Source organism: Cuculus canorus, chromosome 9, assembly GCF_017976375.1.
Source record: "Cuculus canorus isolate bCucCan1 chromosome 9, bCucCan1.pri, whole genome shotgun sequence".
NCBI lineage: Eukaryota > Metazoa > Chordata > Aves > Cuculiformes > Cuculidae > Cuculus > Cuculus canorus.
The window spans coordinates 20,050,616-20,071,046 of NC_071409.1; the positions used below are offsets into that span (position 1 = coordinate 20,050,616).

The window sequence follows — 20,431 nt, forward strand, 5'->3', positions numbered from 1 at the left end:
GATCCTTTCAGACATATATATATATATATACATACACACACACAGAGTAAAATAAGGATACAAACAAACCCCAAATGTAAGCCCTGCATATCTACAAAACCAAAAAGTTTGAAATTATAGCCCAAGACCATATGGTCTAACATTTGTCTTTAAAGTCTGCTGTCCTAATCCTGGAGACAAACGCACTTCCCAGCAGCAAATTCTTAGGCATTCAAAAAGATGACAAAAATCTTCATTTCACTGATAGACAAACTCCATTAACTTCTTCTCTGCTCATTTACATGTTGTTCCACTGTGAAGCAGGACATCCCATTTTTATATACATGTTGGAATATATATATGTATGTATGTGTATGTATATATTCCAGTTGTGTGTGTGTGTATATATATACACACACAAAACTGGAATAGTCAGAGTCTTATTTTATTTCTCATCTTGCTGCTGATTCATCCTGTGCCCCTTTCCTTGGCCACGTCAGCAGGATGCGGCGCTGGCTGCTGGCTCACATCCCAGGATGGCTGGAGCAGAGGCGTGCAGCAGTGCAGGCAGCACAGCATTCCCGGGAAGAGGCTGCAGGGTCGGGAAAGGCTGCAACTGTCCCTCCAAGCCTATGCAGATGCAGACCTTTATCAATGGTCTTACAAAATGTTTATAGAGTTTCCACATTTCAAAATGTTCAAGAAACATTTCCAGTTTCAGCAGTATTTTTCTCCCTTGCTCTCCTCACAGTGTGCACTGTAAAACATTCAAGCTTCAGGATTTGGAAAGATTAAGTTCAGATTCAGTTATATGTCAAGGTTTTTTCCCCTTTTGTCTTGTATCAGTGGAGTTATAGTAAATAATAGCTACCAACTTACTATATATTAGGTGAAAGATTTTTAAAGGACCGGATATTCTATACACCAAATCTACTTGTGTGGGCGTGTCTTATTCAAGATTTAATCTGCACACATGCAAAAAAAATGTCCATGATTACTCTCAGCATTATCAGATTTAGAATGGAGAAGCTAAGATTCTTCAAGCAATAAACAAAGCACCCTATTGTTTACTTTTGGCTTCTTACATAGTTTCCTATACTTTATTGCAGTGTGCTAAAAACAAAACCTGCGAGATGGAAGAGATTGGCTTTACCGACAGTAACAAGGAAAAAAATCTCCCCTGAGTTAGCATCCCTTTGTTCCCTCTTCTCACAGAAGATCTCAACACAAGTTTCACAAAGGTATGGAAGCATTAAAGTTACAGATTTTACACAGAAGGAATAAATGATACAAAATCAGGACTTCAGTTTTCTAAAGATGACTGAATACTAAAAGGCCAAAGAGTCCGTATCTGAAATACAGGTGGAACAACCACAAAGAGCAAAGAGGATAAACGGCTCCACTGCAGATTCTGCTATTTTCTGTTTAATAATAGAGCAACAATAAGAAAACAAAAAAAAATACTAAGCTAACAGTATCTGTTATAATTATGTGGTTAGGTATTAAGAACTGGTGGTCTGTAGGTGTATCTTTGAAAAACAATGCAGTGCACCATGGACCATATGCCAACTGGAAGGGCACAAGTGAACCCCCATCTGGGGACATGTCAGGGCTAAAGAGCCAAGCTTGCCACCACACTGAAGCGAAAGAAAGCTAGAAGATGGCAACAATGCCTCTAAAGGATGGACCCTGGTGATGGAAGAAACAAATATTTTGGCCAATGCAGCAAAGGCTTGTTAGCTATATGGGATTCTTTCGGAATCCTTCCACTACACTTTTGTGCTGGAGAATTATGCAGATGTTTCATTGTTTGCCTGTTCACTGAACTTTAAGCCAAAAACTTATTTAAAAACATCGATATACCAGGGAGCCCAATGGGTATTGGAGACCTGAGTTTTCCATCAAATATTAAATCTAAACATCAAATAACATGAGTCAATTAAGATTATGTAAACAAATAGCAAGAAATTCGCTTTTAAACATTAGGATGAAAAGGGCCCTTACTGTAAAAGGGGGTGAAATTGAACAAAAATTTAGTAAGAAAAAATGTAAACAAAAGCTATTTAATATCAAAAGAGCTGCTGTATTTTAAAGCACCACTATACACAGACCATTTTGTTCCAAATCCTAATGACTACAACAACCTAAACTGAAACTACGTTTCCTACAGAAAATTTTCCATATCCCCTAACTAGGCTGTAGACCAGCATAGAGATGGTGGACAGAGATGAAACACTTTGGACAAACAAGCAGAAACAAAATCAGAGCTCACCCTGCATTTCACCTCTCCCTTCCCTGACGTAGCCAAAGCATGGCTACCCTGTCTCCACCTCATGCACTCCGGTAGCTGTGCCGCCAGAAGCTCTTTCTCTGTCCCAGGAGTGAGACCTCATGCAGACAAAGGTCAGACAGAAGACAGACCTGCTCAAGGGGATGGCGTCTCTTCCTGCTTCGCAGAATTCTATGTTCTGATCAACGCAATGCTTTACAGCGTATTTTGAAAACAGTAAAAAATCAATTTATTTAAATTTCATCAAGGACCAAACTCTGACAGTTCAGCAGATGCCATGGTAAGACAGCAGGTACTGCAGTAGCCCAAACGCCCTGCACCCCAGCTCTCACCAGTGCACAGCCAGCGGCTGCCCTAAGCCCCACGATACACTCTCCCCTCAGACTGCACAAGCTGCCCTTTGATTACTGTATTTCCAGCCTTCTGGAAACAGAAGTAACACGATTTTGGGTGCTGCTACTACCTTCATCCCAGGCAGAAAACAAGGCAGGTGCACTGTGGATCAACCCATCACAGCTGCCTCTGCCATGGAGATAGACACTGTCAGCAGCTGATGCAGCAGGTAAGCTTGCAGCATCTTAAAAACAGTCGGCTACCTGAACCTGCTCTTTCTTCCATCTCATTAAGCTTCTTTCATTCCCAGTCTTTAATCGGACATCCACCAACAGGTTCCACGTGTGTGCCCTTAACTTCTCTCCTCCTGGTGCCTCCTCCCCACCCAGCAAGACACCACAGTTATCACTCATTTGCTTACACGATGACCCATCTATTCTCAACTCTTTCCTTCCCTCCAAGAAAGTGACTCACTTCCTCGCTTCCCATCTCATACTAAAGGGGAAAAAAAAAAAAAATAAACTTTTGTTTGCTTAGACTAAACTGAACAGCCTTATTTCACTGACAAAAACACACACACTATTCCTACATAAATCTACAGCTATTTAGATTTTAACATTATCCATTCTTTTGCATTACCACACCCACCCACCAAATTAAGCAAATAATAATTCCAGGAAATCTTTCATTTGAGAAACCACTGCTAGATTTTTAGCATACTTTTGGCCTTTCTCTTGAGTTACTCGCTTTTAGAGCCATGGAAAAAAAATGCAGCACTAAAACTTAATCCATGCAATCTTTGTTTTACAAGGTAAGAACAAGCAGGGGCCCTGCACTGCTTCAAGCTCAGGGTCAATGGCAAAACAGTTGAAAATAGCACCACAACCAAATACCGTTATCAGTAACTTGCGTATGTTTATTATCCTGTTTTCATTTCAAAATGTAACCACCCAAAGGCAATTTAGGTTCTTGTCTACTACACAGATATTCACACTTAAACATAGCTATAGCCATTCCATGACACTGCACATCATCATCCTGTCCTTGAAAACATCACAAAAGTCCATTTAATGCAGAGCCTAGTTCACCTTTGCAATGCCAGAATTAAAGAATGGTAATGAAAAGAAATCATATTTGTTTTCTTTGCACACAAATTTTGTGCTCCACTATTCCAAACATAGTGCTGTGATATTGTACAAAGACAAGAGATAAGTTCCAAGAGGGCATTTTCAACAGCATGAGCTAGACAGAGTACACCAAGAAGGTCTGTTTTTCTCACACCAGGTGCTTTTCTACTAGTCTTCTTTCTTCTCTCTTTGTTACAGGCTTTTCACATGCTACACATACACACAGAAAATTAGAGAACAGAAAGCTCAGTCTGGTTTGCTTGTGGCAGAAAATGAGACCTGGCTTGGGTATCATTTAGATGTATGGCAACAGAAAGTACTAACTGAGCAATTCCTAATAATTAAGGGATAGAAGTGTTACTCTGTTTGCATCAAGGTCTCCGTACATATACATTTTCAACAACACATGGGTGACAAGCAAGTTCAAGCTTCACCAGAATAATCATTTCATCCATATTATTCACACCACAGTGCAGTGCACACAACAGCTTGGCACTACTGCCTGCCAGGATGGAAAAGCATAGAACAGATGCTCGGTTACAGTTTCACTGCCACAAATTATGCACCAAGTGTTGTATTTTTAAGTAATTTGGTATATGCTACAGTTCTCATGCAGCAATAGAAGTTCCAACCAAAGATCTTAAGGTACTGCCTAAAAACACCAGCCTTCAAGCAGTCTCTAGGGAAAGCGAAATTTCCTGAACATGTCAGATTCACCCAGAATCTATTTATTCTATAATTCAGAAAGCAGAATAATTGATATTCAAATACAGGCAGGTTGTTTCAGTCCCATTCTGCAGCTGATCAGACCCACGTTCACCCCCTCTTTTATACTTCATTTAGTGTGGTTACCTCAAAGCACTAGCTAGAAGCAATCTTATATATGAAGAGAATACAAGGTCTACACTTACAGCTGAGCAAAAGAATGGGTGAGGCTATATCTTGCCCTTGTCCCCCCCTTGCAGAGCTAGCAACAGCCAAGTACTGAGTTTGTGAAAAATTAAGCAGTAAAAAAGCAAAAAGGAAATGAAGCATTTAAAGTATTGAAGTATTTATGAAGTATTTATTATCTGTCAAATCTACTTAAAAAGAGCAGCTTTTAAAATGTTGAAGATACTACATATATAAACATTTCATCTCTCAAAAATACCAAATTAAGATTCTAAATCAGTTTGCCTTCATCCGCCCACAAGGAGCGATTTTGCGGTCGAAGCCTAGAAGCCAGCCAAGGCGAGTGGCAGCAGAGGACAAGCAGAGCTTTCCTCCCCTGCTTCCCAGGGATACCCCTGTTTTTGGAGGAAGTATACCAATAGTTTGTCAGGAATATGCACACGGCTGAAAAGGAACAAAGACTGGTCATCCAATCATACACAAATAAAGCATGTGCTTTACATTCCCACTTTATAATACAGGGCAGATGGTCAGTCTCAATGTTCAGTGAGTGTTGAACAGCCAAAGCAGGCAGGAAAGCGTGCGCCTGCCCGCACAGGCAGCAGCATATCCTTGCCTGATTCAGCTTCTGGCAACTAATAATTAGCCAGTAACACCAGTCCTAGTGAGAGCACCTGGAACTGCTCCTATGCTTCCCTAAATAACCCAACATCTGAACTGTGCCATACAGATCTCTACTCGAGGGCTGGATTTCTCTCAAAGACCAGATTTATCAGTCTCTTTAAACCTGTCTTCTCAAGGGAAACTCTTCATGCCCACCGACCAGCTGAACTTCTCCAAGCCACTGTCACCTTTTTGAGTTGCTTAATCCAGTCTCCACCACAACCTATGGGGCTTCTTAATCAATGTCTGAAACAGCTGCCCTCTGGCTACATGCAAATACAGCACACGAATAAAGACAGTACTTGCTTTACTGTATGGCATGTGCAATTAGCACACATTTATCCCAGTTGTATAGAATTTCAGGGTTGTTTCTTAGTGGGGGATGAAAAGAATTTTTATTTTTGAAGATTTACCTTAGTAGTAAAACCCTGAGAAATTTAAAAAAGTTTTTGTAATTAAGATATTTCCATATTCCAAAACATCTGGGACATTCAAATGTGCAACTATTCTTTCTGTTTTTAAACAATGATTACTCAATTAGTAGATAATTACACTTTAGGGTGTTAAAACAGAGGATATTCCACAGAGGTTTTCCTCAAGCAAGTTTCCTTCTTCCAACCGTGAAAAGACAAACGAAGATGCACCAAGTTGTCATCTTCTCTGCTATTTTTGCCTCAGTCCTCTAACGCACATTATACCCAGCCACCCCCCCAGATAGGCCAGAGCCATGGAGCCCAGCAGGGTCCTGGATATAAAGCAGTGGTCCACGGGGAAGCACAGCAAAGTCACCTGTCCCTGTAGGATATAGGCCAAAGAAAAGAGAAGCTTTTGTATTTCCCAAAGAATTTAGTTTAACCAAGCCATCATAGCAGTGTTCACGCTCTGAGCTCAAGTGAAGCACACAATTTTATTATTAAGTAGTCCTTCATATTGCGAATACAAATAAATACTACTTACAAGCACATGAATATGTGGCAGTAAAGAAAGAATGAGTATTGTCCATTCAGTAGGTAGCTACAAGCTCACAGGCATAGACACGGCCCAAAAACAGACTGCTAAAATTATTCCATAGCTTGCTAATCATAGTGCAGTGTGGGAGCAAAGGAAAACGCATCATTATTGTCTAAGTGCAGGCCTACATACAGGGAACACATCAACCTTTAAACATACAGAAAAGCCCTAGCACAAATAAAAATACATTACAGGTTTTTTGGAGCAAGGGTGTGTGTAATTTCTAAAAACACTGCACATAAAATAAGCCTGTCTTTTACAATCATCTCAGAGCACAGCAAAACCAGAACTGTCTAAACCTAATCTCAATGTATCTGCTGGCCGATTCCTGCTTCTTCCACTATAGATCACTAATAACATTATTTAAGTTCCACAATTGTGCTGTGAATACAACTTTACTAAAAAGAAAAGAAAAAAGCACCAACAATACAGTCAGGTGCTCCTTCGTGTTTGAAGTATGGATTTACTGTGAAACATTTATATTGCTGCAATAAAGTAGGAGTTGAACCTTTAGCATAAAAAGAATACCAGAAAATTCAGACCAAACTTAAAGAGTGTACACAAATAATTGTGCGTGCTTCAGCAGTCAATACTGTAGCTCTACCAAAAAAAAAGACGACAATTCTATTCTACAAATTCTAATTTAATTTTATGAAAGACTGCTGATGGCTACTAAACAAATCCCATTGGCACAAACATGTCAAATTGGTGTGACTACATAACCAGAAGGTTTCAAGTTGCATTCATTTAAACACATCCCTGAAAAACACTTGAAGCATGAAATACATTATCAGTAAACGATGTCATAATTATATTTGCAATGGAAATTTTTAATAGACCAACCAATATAAAGCATTCATTTCAAATAAAAGGAGCAGCAAGCTTTAGTCCTCTGTTAATTGCCACATGGACCAATTTCTCCAATTTCTTACCACACAGCATGTTGGCTATAACTCTTAACAAGCAGTTTTAAATTGCTGCTATTACTGCTCATCAAGACTGAATCCTGGACGGTGTTCAGGGAAGCTTCTGTAACATCTATCTCGAACAACTATTAATTCCTCATTCCCATGCTGATGAAATTTCAAGCAACAACCACAAACTCCTCCACTGTTTAAATGTGGGGCTACAGCGAAGATGCAAAGAGATTACAAGACTGGAAATTTCAGACAGATAAAAGCAACAAACTCTTCCCTTCAGGAGCAATGCAGCACAGGAGCATTCTCCATCCTTAGAGAGCTTTTCAACTTGGGAGGTTGTGGACAATCCAATCCACCTCTGACAGCAAAAGTTTGTGTAAGGTCATCTCCAGGCACCCCTTCTAACCCAGATTTTAATAAAAAGCAGTTATCCTTGAGCAGTATGACTTTAGTATGTGATACAGTCTAAGAAACAAGGTTTTCTTGAGTAGATTTGAAATTCATAGTCAAAATACAGGGGCAATTCAGGCTAGACAATTATCATTATCCTGTCTTTTCCCCCTCATTGCTATTACTTTTTAAGGAAAGGGTTTTGAATGAATAGCCCACACTGCTTCTTTAATGGCATAAAATGTGGGAAGGATGTGGGAGGCAACATCACCTACCTCCCTTCTCAACAAATAAGATAATGGCATAAGCCTAAAAAAATATCACTGAAAACAGTATTAGTAGTACAGCTACACAAAGTCTATTTCCTTTAAATTTTGATTTAACCTTCCTGAATTCAATGTAGACAGCATTATAGCTAGGGAAGTATCTGCTTCACTTCTAAGCTGTACTTGCTACTAGCCAGAAACCCTCAGTAATTAATATGTAGTCTGAAAGGTCTTTTATCGCTTCTCCCTTCAGACCTGTTAAAAGATTGGGGGGGGGCTCTCTCTCACAAGAAATACAAGTGCTATTTATCATATTTGCACAATTTGACTGAGAGGTAAAACAGCAAAAGACTGATTACAGGCTTTATTCAATCCCACATAATTAAGGAGTTCTGCTTGTAAAGAAACAATGTAAAATTCTGCTCAAAACCAAACTGACTTCTCCAAGCACCCTGCCATGTCTGTACTGAGCTCATTTCCTATCCCTCCCAATGTCTGAATGAAAACAAAATATTTTTCCTCTAGATACCCACTTAATTGTTACTAGTTTTCAATCTACTTTGAGATCACTCATTTACTTGACCACTTGCTTATATAGAAACATAAATAAATACAAAAAAATAGCTGATAAATGTCTGAAAGAAGAGAGAAATCTCCTAGACTTGCAACAAATTCATGATTCCTTCCAACATTAAAGTTCTGTAGCAGGTACAGCAGTCATGTCTGCAAGTCCTCACTAAGTGCTTCACTGTATTTTCAGAACTGCATATGACATTTTTGCAGAGATGAAAGAACAAGTTTGCTATAGTGCAAGCAATACTCATCCAGACATTCCCATATCCTCTTACCTTGGATGCACTGCAGGGTTCCGTCCTCAGCCCTTATAGTAAAGGTTTCACCTGGATTAACTTGAACCAAAAAGACCTGTCAAAAGAAAAACACATTTGTTTCACTGTGACCTTCAAAGATTAAATTTCCCCAACCCAACAATTGTGTTATCCATACTTTGGAAGAGATACAGGGAGCAGGGAAGGAACAGACTGGTATACATCTTTAGGTACCAGCAGGTTCCAACAGCCGGTAGAGATTTTAAGCCCATCTATTCATCTAAATTTTCAAAGCTGAAATAGCTGTAACTGAGTTGCGTACAGGTGAGAATTATGGCTTTAGGTCCCACCATCACACTCCTAACAGTGTGTTTCACTTGGCCAAGTACTGATAGCTGAGGACATAAATCTTCACACCATTGGTTCATAGGAACAGACAGCACATAAAATCCAGCATGCAGCGACAAGACATACTAGAATTTCAAGTTCACAGGAGCAGAAGTTATTTTTTGCATAAGGGGAGTTGATCCATCACACTTTTAAAACTTTAACCTTTAGTCCTACACAAGAGATCTCAGTTAAGCAAAATCCATAGACACAGACACAGAGTTCAATACTGCACACAGAACTAGTTAATAAACTATTTATTTAGCAATAGGTATAGTAATTTTTTTAAACAACAATCAGAATATCACCCCAGCCTGCTATTGCTCTATTCTGCAGATGACAGGAATGCTATGAAGACCAAGAAGCACTAAAATGTATCTCAGTTCAGTGTACACTGTACTCATCGTTATTAATTCTCCTGTGTCTAAAATTATGGTTTTAAAACTTACGATTTGGATGTATTTCTTTAACGGAGAGTTTCACTGGGAACTACTGATTGTTTCGCTGCTTGTGAAACTTTTACTCAAGTATTTTTAACACACTTCTGTTAGCTTTGCATTGTCAGAAGTTCAATACAAATTAGGATTAATCTCAGTATAAATTGAAAATTTAGAATTATATCTTTTTGTGAAAACTCTCTAAATTTATGTCTGGTCTTTATATCCTGGGACACCTGCATACAGAATTTACTCATTCACTCTGGAAAGACAGAATTCCAATTAATGCTGTGTCTCTGAATTCCTTAAGCTAAATGCAGAAGATAATGATTGCCTAGATGACTTCTTAAATTACAGTAATTCTAAAGAAACCCATTAAATCAGCAACATTTTTAAAAAACAAGCTGGACATCAGAAAAATTACACCGAAAGCCATTATTTTGACTGCAACAGTAATTTCTTCACTGATCAGGGTGGATCTGATTCCACATATACATACTGAGCACAACAAACTCTTCAGAAAAGGTAAGAGGCACAAAGTCATTCCATCCCTAAGCCCCAAACAATCAACATTTAAAGTGACAGCATTTAAGTGCTCCTCTTCTACAACAAGACATGGATTATCTACAACAGGATACAGGCATCAGGTCAAAAGAAGCATAGAGCAAAACAGCATCATTCAGCTTAAAAACAACCAGAAAACTAGTAACGAGAACACAAAGGGGCAAAAAACTCAAATATTTCACCAGCTCATTTGCGTTACACATCAAAGGCAACATCTCTAAAGCTGGTCATGCTCTAGCACACCATCACACCTTTAGAAGAACTTGGTCTAGCTCCTCAAAATACATGCCCTAACTGGATTGATGTCTTGTACATGAAAAACTCCATCTTTTCCCTAATGCAGGGAATCAAGTTGAGTAGCACATACAAGACTGGGCACGAGAGTCTTACCACACGAGGCATGTCTGCCTCAGAGCTGGTTAACAGAAGGGCACAACTCACAAATTCCTTTTCAAGGAGTCCTTCCAAAGGTCAGTGGCCAGCCCAAGCATCTGCATTAGCACGCCTGCAGTTGTGTTTCGAAAATAATTCCTCAGGTTTCCACGTTAAAAACCCCTTGTCAAGATTATATCCCCAATAACAGCTGTTGCCTAGAATGGTCAAAGTAAAAAAGCATTATCCTTGCTTAACTAAGGGTTTTTAACACAAACTGGTCAATCAACAAATCTGCGTCACAAAAGGGCAGCAGCCACCGCAACTTTAACCCCCATCACAAGTCTGCAGGGAGAGCCACGGACTTGTATATAGCAACTTCTATTAAAATCTTATATATATGGAAATAATGCTTTATTCACAGTCCTCAGAGTACAAGAGTACAAGTTCCACCATGGTTTTCACCTAAATTCCAGTAAAACTAATCCTGATTTACCAAGCTCTTGACTTAAGTTTTTCAGCTTCAGTGTTAATAAAATTATATTTGTAAAATATGATTTGTATCATCTCCTGACACTTTACAAGGCTGAAAGCCATAATCGATCTGGTTTTCTTGATATTTGGATATTTAAATATAATCACAGGCACAAAGATTTTCAAAGGAGGTCAGTAAGTGTATTGCACTAATGATGGCAGCTCCACCTGATCTCCACTTTCTGAGTGATGGTGTTTTGTGCTATAAAAGAAGAAAAAACAACATTTATTAAATTCATTCACTTCAGCAAAATTTCAGAAAAACTAAGAAGCCAAGCAACAGGAAGAGAACATAAGGCCCTGAGCTGCCAAGACTTTACGTATAGCCAAAAAGGCCATCTCCAGCTACGCAAGGTTTCTCAGAACAGTGAAGAAAACCTCCAGCTGTGGTGGTATAGAAAAACATATGCCAAAATCAGTAACCACCAGTCCACATGAAGGACTTAAAAGGTTTACTGTAGGCAAGACCTGCATTGGAATAAAGTACTGTAGCTATCATTTCCTGAAATGTAAAATAAAAAGAAGAATAATAATAAGGTTCTGAAGATATTAAAGTACATTTTTCTGCACTGATGCTCATATTAGCCACCTCTGGAGCAGAACAAAACTCTTATGGCCTATTGTTGGGGGAAGGCAGCTGTATCAAGAGCAAACAAGAATAACCGATGTGACTGATGTGGGTCAACACTGAAGCAAGAGCTGGACACAAAGGGAGGCCAGTTGGCACGCAAGCACACACACACAAGGTGGCCTCAGAATCAGGAGCAGAGATCAGGATGCTCCTCAGGCAAGACCCTCTGCGTGCCCCCCACCGCGGGCAGACCCAGCCTTTCCTCTGCCTTCCACCCAAAGCTGGGGTAACTGGGGTTTGCCCCCATAATCTACCCCACCACCCAAACCCATCCACACTCACCCTATGCTGCACATAAACTTGTGAGCACTTGCAATTAAAAAGCACTGACTAATGAGCTGCAGAGTTGAGGTCAAACAATTGGAGCCAGAGAGTATTAGGTACTGGGTATTTTCCAGCCAACGCCCCCAGTTTGTCCCAGTTGCCTGGGTCAAATAATATCAAGGCACACTGCAACTTCTTTTATTTATACACACTAAGTCAGTCAAACTAATTCAAAGATTTATTTTTCCTGTGTCCTCCTAAACTGCAAAACCACATTCTGATGCCTGGAACACAGCTTTTCTACTGCCTTACCACACAAGGGATCTTCATGAGAATGTTTTGCTTCTGAAGCTTTTAATTAAAAATCTGAAGAAAGCAATAAAATGTCTACAGATAACATCTTTATTTTAATGAAAACAAACACAAATGATCTTTAATTGCCCCGTGCATCTTCCAATATTCATCATCCTGAGTACACACATTTATGAGATAGCAGCAAGAGAAGAGAGCTTGACAACTCCCTTTGAGCCACACTGCTTCCCAGCAGCATCACAAGGTTGTCCTTAGGGACACTCCAGCCCAGTTCCAGCTCCAGTCCCTTGGACTCCTCGCAGCCAAAATGCTGGAGCTTGTGACAAGCTGCAAGTAGAGTGTCAGCAGCAAAAGCTCAAAGGCTTTTTCTTTTCCCTGGAAAGTACTCAGTTTTTTGCTATAGCAAGTATATATTTTAAAAAAAAAAAAAAAAAAAAAAAAAAAATCAAGAAAATATGAAGTAGCAACTCTAAATTTTTGCATAAAGGACCTTCACTCAGCTCAGCCGCGGTTCAGGGCCAGTATAAACCCCAGTCAGCTCAACACTTGCAAGTCCTTGCAAGGTGCACAGACTCCTTGTGCTAAAGGAAGGTACCAAATGTTGTTTCTCATTTAGTACTCTCATCTCCCTTACTCTGAGAATATGAGTCTAAAAGACAAGAACTCGCAGACACAGCACAACACAGTGCCTGGGCTCAAGCCAAACAGTGAAAAAACAGGGTTTGCTAAATACACCTTTACAAAGAGAGGGCAACCAGAAAATTTGCTACACCGCTGCAGGGGCAGTGAGCAAAACAAATTGAAATAAAACTTCTCAAATTTGTTGCCCAGCATTCTGTACAGACATGCTATGGCACAGCACGCTGCCCCTCCACTTTGTACCCCAAGGTTTTTAGAGCTTGCAGGGGAGTACCTACAGGAAACCATTGAAATTCTTGAACCAAAAGGTTAATTATCACTCCCAAATCCCCACAGGAGTTACAAGTGGATTAGAAGCAGAAACAGAGTAAGCAGCAGCTCTGGAAGGGACATGAAAGCATTAAATATAGTCAGCAGTGTGGAAATTAAGTGTGGGAAACTGGGAAAAAAAAAAGGCAGTGCTAGAAGTGCCATTTTGGGCAGTCTAGAGAAGAAGGATTACTGTCAAGCAGGCAGTGACATTCCTAGCTCTGTAGTTCTTATTCCCAGGAAGATAAAACAATTAAGCGTTCCTATACAACTGTCTTACAGTACAGGACTATTTACTGGCAGAATTGCCTTTTGCATCTCTCTCCATCTGGCTGCTGGTAAAAGCGAAGGTGTTTTACCAGCTCCAATCTGCTCTTTTCTACATATCTAAGAACGAGTCTTTTGAGAAAAGCCTATTCTCTTAAGTGCAGCATTCCCAGGTACAGCTTATAGCACAGCTCTACCGTGCTGGCATGGCTGAGGCTTCACATATCCAGTAATACATAAGGCTGAGCAGTAGCAAGTTTACCCAGAGCATCTCATCAGAAGAAAGAACCATCTGCTCCAGAGCACGGGGCGCTGATCTGTGTGGTGGCCACACTGCAGACTCGAAAACCTCTACGTGCCTCCTGTCCCATCAGCTCAGCTATGATGCTTTCTTACCGCCAGCTTCTAACAGAGACTGTAATTACACCCTGCAAAAGCATGTCCCCTTGTAAAACTAGGACCTACTTATGAAGTAATATAAAACATCTTTATTAAGAAAGTCATTCTTAAGTGAATCTACCCTGAAAGCTGTTTCTGCCTTACAAGTAACTAAGATAAATCTCTTTGAACAAATACCTGACATCTGCTTCTACGTTATACATAAATCACATCAAGAACAATTAACGTAGTCCATTTGTTGCTACTATATGCAGAGATTGAACAAAACATTTTTTGTAATTTCATTCCATTTTAGAACTGCACTTTCAAAAAGTGAAGATATCAACTAAAGCTTCAGGAATAGGACAAAAATGGTAAAACACGAAGCCTATACTTTCCAGTGTATGAGGGCACATCCAGACTAGAGGCCAAAAAAAGTCTCTCAAGAAACTGTTAGTCCAACTACAAGTGCTGAAAGAGATAAGGTGAGAAGGTCTACAGGCATCATCCAACAAACATTTATGCAGAAAAGAAACATGGCCCAGAACTGTTCTGCTGAGTCATATTTGCATAGCACAGCCAAAGCAAGAAGTAATGCACTTCCAGTACATCAGCAACTCTTTTTTACTCCAAAATATTAAATAAGAAGCTAGTTTAAAGGCAATGGAGGCATTCAAAGAAGGCTACTGAATCATCACTAGTGGGGAAATTCAAAGATTGGACTTAAAGACCCATTCAAAGGAGTGCTCAGAAGACTTCCGTTATTCTTTCTGCAGTACAGACAGCACAGTCTGACCTGATAAATGGTTTCCAGCAAGGAGGAAAGGACATATTTAAAGAACAATTCTCCTATCCGGTATCAATAAGATTCTTCCTTCACTTAAGCATATTAATATTGGACTTGGTAAATAGAGCCATTAAAAGCTTTCTTTTCTATTTTTTCAAGTGGAAGCACAATGGCAGAAATTACTTTAGGGAAAAAAAACCCAAACAAATCACAGCAGTGAAAGTCTGCATCATAATGAGAACCCAGATAAGCAAATAGACTTAGAAGCTTACAAGAAAAGCTGAAATTATTCTTGCTTTCAAGGTTGGTCTCACTCAAAACACAGCTTGCAGGAAGGAACAAATCATTAACGGAATGAGAAGCAACAGAATGACATTTTATATTGATTCATGAAGGACAGCTTATTTCTACTTTGACAAAAATACTTCACTGAAATGCCTCAGATCGGGGGATCCAAACTGCGTAACAGAAAAATGGCTAGGGTAGATGTTCCACAAAGAGAAAGATTAACCCAAGATGACAGGTTTGGAAACCTACCAACTATCATCTTGCACCTCCAGGCTCTATTCTGACATAAAGGCATAGTTAAGGTCTTGTAATCATTCTTCCTACTTCTGAACGAGCTGAATACCTACCAGAAAAACATAAAAACAACTATAAACTTGCCTTCCTTCAAAAGCCCACTCAAAACTCACTTCTGTTACTAACTGGTTCATAATGGGGCACAGAGTAATACACAGAATGCCGGGATTTGTACACTTCAGTAAGCAAAGAATAGCAGACATCACAGGATTTGTCTTCAATTCTTTCCTTCTTTCTCTTTTTTACAATTCCAGCATTTTTGTTTAAGCTCTTAAAAATCTCAAAGACACTACTAAGATATCTGGATAACAGCTAGCACAAGTAAATCATGAGACTAACTTAGTGCAACATCCTCATAGGTAGCATTTATAGCCATTATTTCAATCCCATTATTTTAACTTCAATGAACACACTTGCAAATAATCACATTATGGCACACTTAAAGCATTGTTTGTAATGGCCTTTCCAAGGTAAGGGCAGATTTCTGCCTTCCAGGAAATACTCTGTTTTCCCAAGTGCTAGGAAAAACCAGCTCCCCCATCTTCAAAATCCCTTGCTGGCCCAGAAATGCTTTCCTTAAGCCAGCCATTTCCTGCAAAGCTCACTCACCTGCTGTGATCCATCGCCATTCACCATGTGAGGCATCATGGCTACCTCCCCGTTCAGCAACGGTGGCAGCTCCAGCGGGATTTGGTCGGTCATCATCATTGTGACGTACATTCATGGAGAATTTTTCTCAACAGGGTTCCTGCAAGAGAAGCATCAGTTAGACTCTGCAAAACCCACTCATACTTTAAAAGATCACTCACATCCACGTGGATTTTGCTATTAAGGTACCAACCTAAGCAGGATACCTGCTTTTGTAACACAATGCACATGTGAACTGAAGGCACTGAATGGAGGTTTTCGCTGTTTCATGAAGAGCACAGAAAGTTGTTTCCACGCAAGGCTTCCAAAAACCCAACTATGCTAGATTGCCACTTTTTCCCATAATTATAAACCCCCGTCCCCATTGCACAGCTGAAACAGGAAAGTTCCAAGACACTTTGAGGGAGACTTGCTCTGTTCCTAAAAATTAGCATCCTGCTTACTACCACAGCTTTCGGAAGGACATCATCTGTGTGGTTAAGATGTTACATCAGTTTCACGCAATACCCACAGTTCAAAGTCAAACAGCTTTATTTCCCTTCTAAGGCCCTATGAACAGTGTGAATTGCCACCTGCAACACAAACAGCAGGTGTCCGATTTCTACTTAACCACGACCCAAACTGAAAGGTAGGTTTCTGCTGGAGCAGGAGGGACAACACATCCCCACACTTTGAACACCATGTGCTATACTGAGGACAAAAGAAGATGCTTTCACGTCAGGATTTGTGAAGACTCACACATCACTTCTAACACACCCTCCTCCCACACAAATAATTGATGTGATATATAGACATCACTAAAAACAGATTGCTTTGGAAAATTAAGTCTTAATTCAGCATTAAGAGTACCATCACACTGTTTTATGGGGCAGTAATCCATTTCTTCAGTGAATAAGATGGATGATCTAATCACATAGCTTATCCAGACTTCTGCACAAGAACTCCTAAGCAAAGCAACTTTACAGGTCCAGTACTGATCAGGCCACCTCCTTAGTATCTCTCATGCCACAGAACCCCAAAGTCCTGCTGAATAATTTTATCTACATCACAAATTCAAGTTAGAAAAAAAAAACCCATATGCTATGACTTAGGTGGCTGGTAACAGCCAGGAATCAGCTGGCACAAGACCACCAGAGTGGAGAGAGGGGAGTTTTTGGCAAAGAGCAACAGGGAAATCCCTGCTCATGAAGAAAGCATTGTGGGATCTAGTATTTATGTGGAGCACTTGACCACAAAGTCATAAACTGGGAGTTAATTCATCTGCTCTGGAGGGGACGAAGGGCTGAGCCAGCCTTCTGCCAGGATTTAAATTTAGATTTTCAAGGTATCCACTTAACAACTACATTAAGAAACATACTGAAATATGTTGCTTTAATTTTAATTGACCTCTTCAACAGCTCATTGAAATCCCATCACTTGCAGAGCAACTCGACGACCGGAAACAGCAGACTGATCATGGTGCTCCAGCTCCTGAAGAAGACCACTTGTATGTTTTACAGGCAATGGCAGTGCCCATTTGCACCTGCACACACAGGCTGAATCACATCTATCTTCTAATTCTTATCACGTGCATGCACACATCCTCCATTCAAGTAGCACCCGAGAACTAAACGCACAATTGTTTTTCAGAAGACACACAAACTGAGCCAAAGCGCCTTTGTTCTTCAGAAGAGGTGCAAACTAAGCCCTATTACCTTCAACCATACATCTCCAGACCAGTATTTTAAATTAACTCAGTACCAAATTTAGCACAACTCTCACAGCTTTTTCCAGTGTTCTTACCCACGTGAAAACATCACTCTTCTCACCATAACTCCACCGAGTTATAAACAGAGGCAATTTATTTTCATTCATGTTTAAACAAAATCTCTCCTTTTGATACTCAACGACAAGACAGTAGTTCTGTGAAAGCTTCAGAGAGTTGTTGAGAGGATGGTACATCCACAGCCAGGTTTCAAATCCCATCTCCTGCCTGCAACAACTGCTTTGTCCCAGAGTCTGGCAGTGGTTTAGACCTACTGTTAACGTTATCCTGAATAATCTGCCCCGCAGTGCATACACCCAAGGAGTAAGGAATAAGGACACTTTCTAACCAGTCCTGTAGTCCTCAAGATCAGCTCTCTATCCAGCACAGTTCTATCAGTGACCAATGCCTCCCTAGCTTAGTCATTCAGAACTCTCTGACCCATCTATTACATGGGCTACAGAAATCTGCCCAAGAGCCCAGAAGCTTTGCTCAACACATTTTCCCCTGAAGTTTTGCAATATTTGGAGCTTTTCCTTAAGCCTTCTGGTTTTCGTTACTTCACAGTCTCAGGTTTTAATTTTGAGAAAGATTCAATTCCAAAAGCAATATTCAGAAGTGTTTTGTTTTGGGAGTGGAGTGGAAGGAGTGGGCAAGTGTGATTTGGGTTTGGGTTTTTTTTTTGTTTGTTTGCTTGTTTAAAATTATGAGGAAGAGGAGAACATGCAAGTCTCTGAACCACTTCCTAAATCCTTGGGATTAAGAAAAACACTGGAAAAGCGTGATATTGAACACAAGCAAAAATATCTGAGTTAGCAGCTTTCAATGGGAACAGACTGAGTGAATCTATAATCAGTTGTATCTTGAACTACACTAATTATACATGCAGTTTTGTAGCTACAGTTTTTGTGTGTATTATTTTTAAAGAAAGCCGTGTTCATAAGAACTATTTTAAACCTATGTAAATCAATATTTCCCTCCCGCAAATAAATGACACGTTCATCTAGCCTGAATATGAAAGCCCCAGCTTTAACAGAGTTTAAGTGTCACGCCAATGCTATTTTCTTAAGGAAAAAAAGCCAGACTGTAGCTTGAAGCTACATATTTTCCTAGTAATATTTCCATTCCAGGCACAACAACCAATATGTTGACATTTATTTGCTACATGTCATTATTTAAAGTTTTACAGCTGCATTCCTTTTGCTTGATTAATGGTTTGTCACTACAGCCATGTCTACGCTTGCCTCACTGTAAAGGGGAGCAAAAAGAAAAAGGAATAAGAAGAGCTTCTTTCATTTGTCAGGTCTGGTACGACCCCACCAGAGGTAATGCCAGCAACAGCACTGGCTACAAAGCACAGCTGGCCACAGGCATTTTTAAAACAGTATTTCACATAGATCTACTCCATGCCGAGTCAGATGAGACGGGGCTAAAACATCTACCATGACACTGGCAGACTTCACATCAAAGCCAAAACCTTTGGAAAAGGCTTCACATGCTTATTTAGCTTATTTGCTCATCCATCCTACTTTATTAAAATAGATTTATTCACCATGTATTCACACTCCTCCTGAAACCTAGCGTTCCTCTTGGAGGGAACGCTCATACAAGGAAACTTGATTAAGACAAAGAAGATGAGGTTTGAACACAAGCCCTTTCTTTTTCCTGTAAATTCAGGAACATGGCGGGAAGAAAACACCAGACAAGGACTCAAAGGGCCAGGCCACATTTCAGGATATAAGAACTCTTCCCTAGCTGAAATATGAACTGCCAAATACTAATCCACAGCCTTTTTTTCAGGTACTAACTCAAATTTGGGTTTTTGTCCAGAAAGCTGACTATATTTAAATTCAACAAAATATATTTCCTGTGCGTCTACATTCCCTAGGTTTGGCTAGGACGGACCACAGTAACGCCAACATGGAGCAAGAGGCTGCATCTCCCTGTCTAGCTACCTCCAGAGTACAGCAAATAACAGCTTCCCCTCTTGCTGCACAGCACAAAAGAAAACTTTCCAAGTTTAATGCTTCTTTCCCCAAACCAAACTTTCAGACCTTTGGATATCTGCAAGTTACTGTTAGAAACCTCATTTTCAGTTCAGTACTACAGTCTTCCACTGATCATTGAGATGACTCAGCTTCCTTAAATTAATTCAATATGTGAATTAGCAATACATAAATTAATTGCATGTGGCACTGGTGAGAAAATTAAAACACCCAGAAGAACAAAGCGCGCCTATCCAAAAACCCATGACCATGTATGGTGAATTAACATGACCCAACAGGTTACATCAGAGTTCTCCTGAAATTCCAAAAGCAGTTTGAACCACATCAAGATACTCAAGTCCTACTTTTCCTAGAAGGTTTTACCCGAGCTATTTATGGGGCTGTGAGCCAAGAACATTTTTCTTTTTGTGATTTTTTCCACTTTGTCTTTCACAAAGTCGAACAACCTCTTCCAGCTATGGCAGACAAATTCAGAGAACCTGGCAAAGACAAGAGGAGTTCTGAATATTCAGTCCTGTGACCACTCTCTGCAAAGGCTCAGTTTTTATTTCCCTGCAGCAGACCATTAAAAGCTACTGAACAAAATGTTCTACTTCTTTATCAGAATCATCTGGAATTACAAAAGTTATACAACAGAGATGACAGACTGCTTTCCAATACCTGAGTGTGACATATCCTGGTTTATTTAATACACAACAAAAATCCAGTGCTAAATACACATTTGCACTAGTGCAGTGCTAACATAGGATTATTCCTTCTGATTAGAAAAGAACATGCAACATGAAGAATAAGAAGGTACACCACCTTCAATCCTAGTTTTACTATAGAAAAGATGTGAAATACACACAGAATATAACTTTAAAAGGAAGAATT

The 20,431-nt window shown here is 39.8% G+C and overlaps 1 protein-coding gene across 2 annotated transcripts in view; it reads right to left on the reverse strand.

The window, feature by feature from the left end:
• Positions 1–20,431, reverse strand: part of FNDC3B (fibronectin type III domain containing 3B) — a 198,013-nt gene that overhangs the window by 144,294 nt on the left and 33,288 nt on the right. For both annotated transcript variants that reach the window (XM_054074615.1, XM_054074617.1), the window contains exons 2-3: positions 15,770–15,908; positions 8,719–8,794 (exon numbers count right to left, since the gene is read on the reverse strand). In XM_054074615.1, coding sequence (XP_053930590.1) covers positions 8,719–8,794; positions 15,770–15,880 — 187 coding nt within the window. In that variant the 5' untranslated portion in view covers positions 15,881–15,908. The remainder of the gene's footprint in view (positions 1–8,718; positions 8,795–15,769; positions 15,909–20,431) is intronic.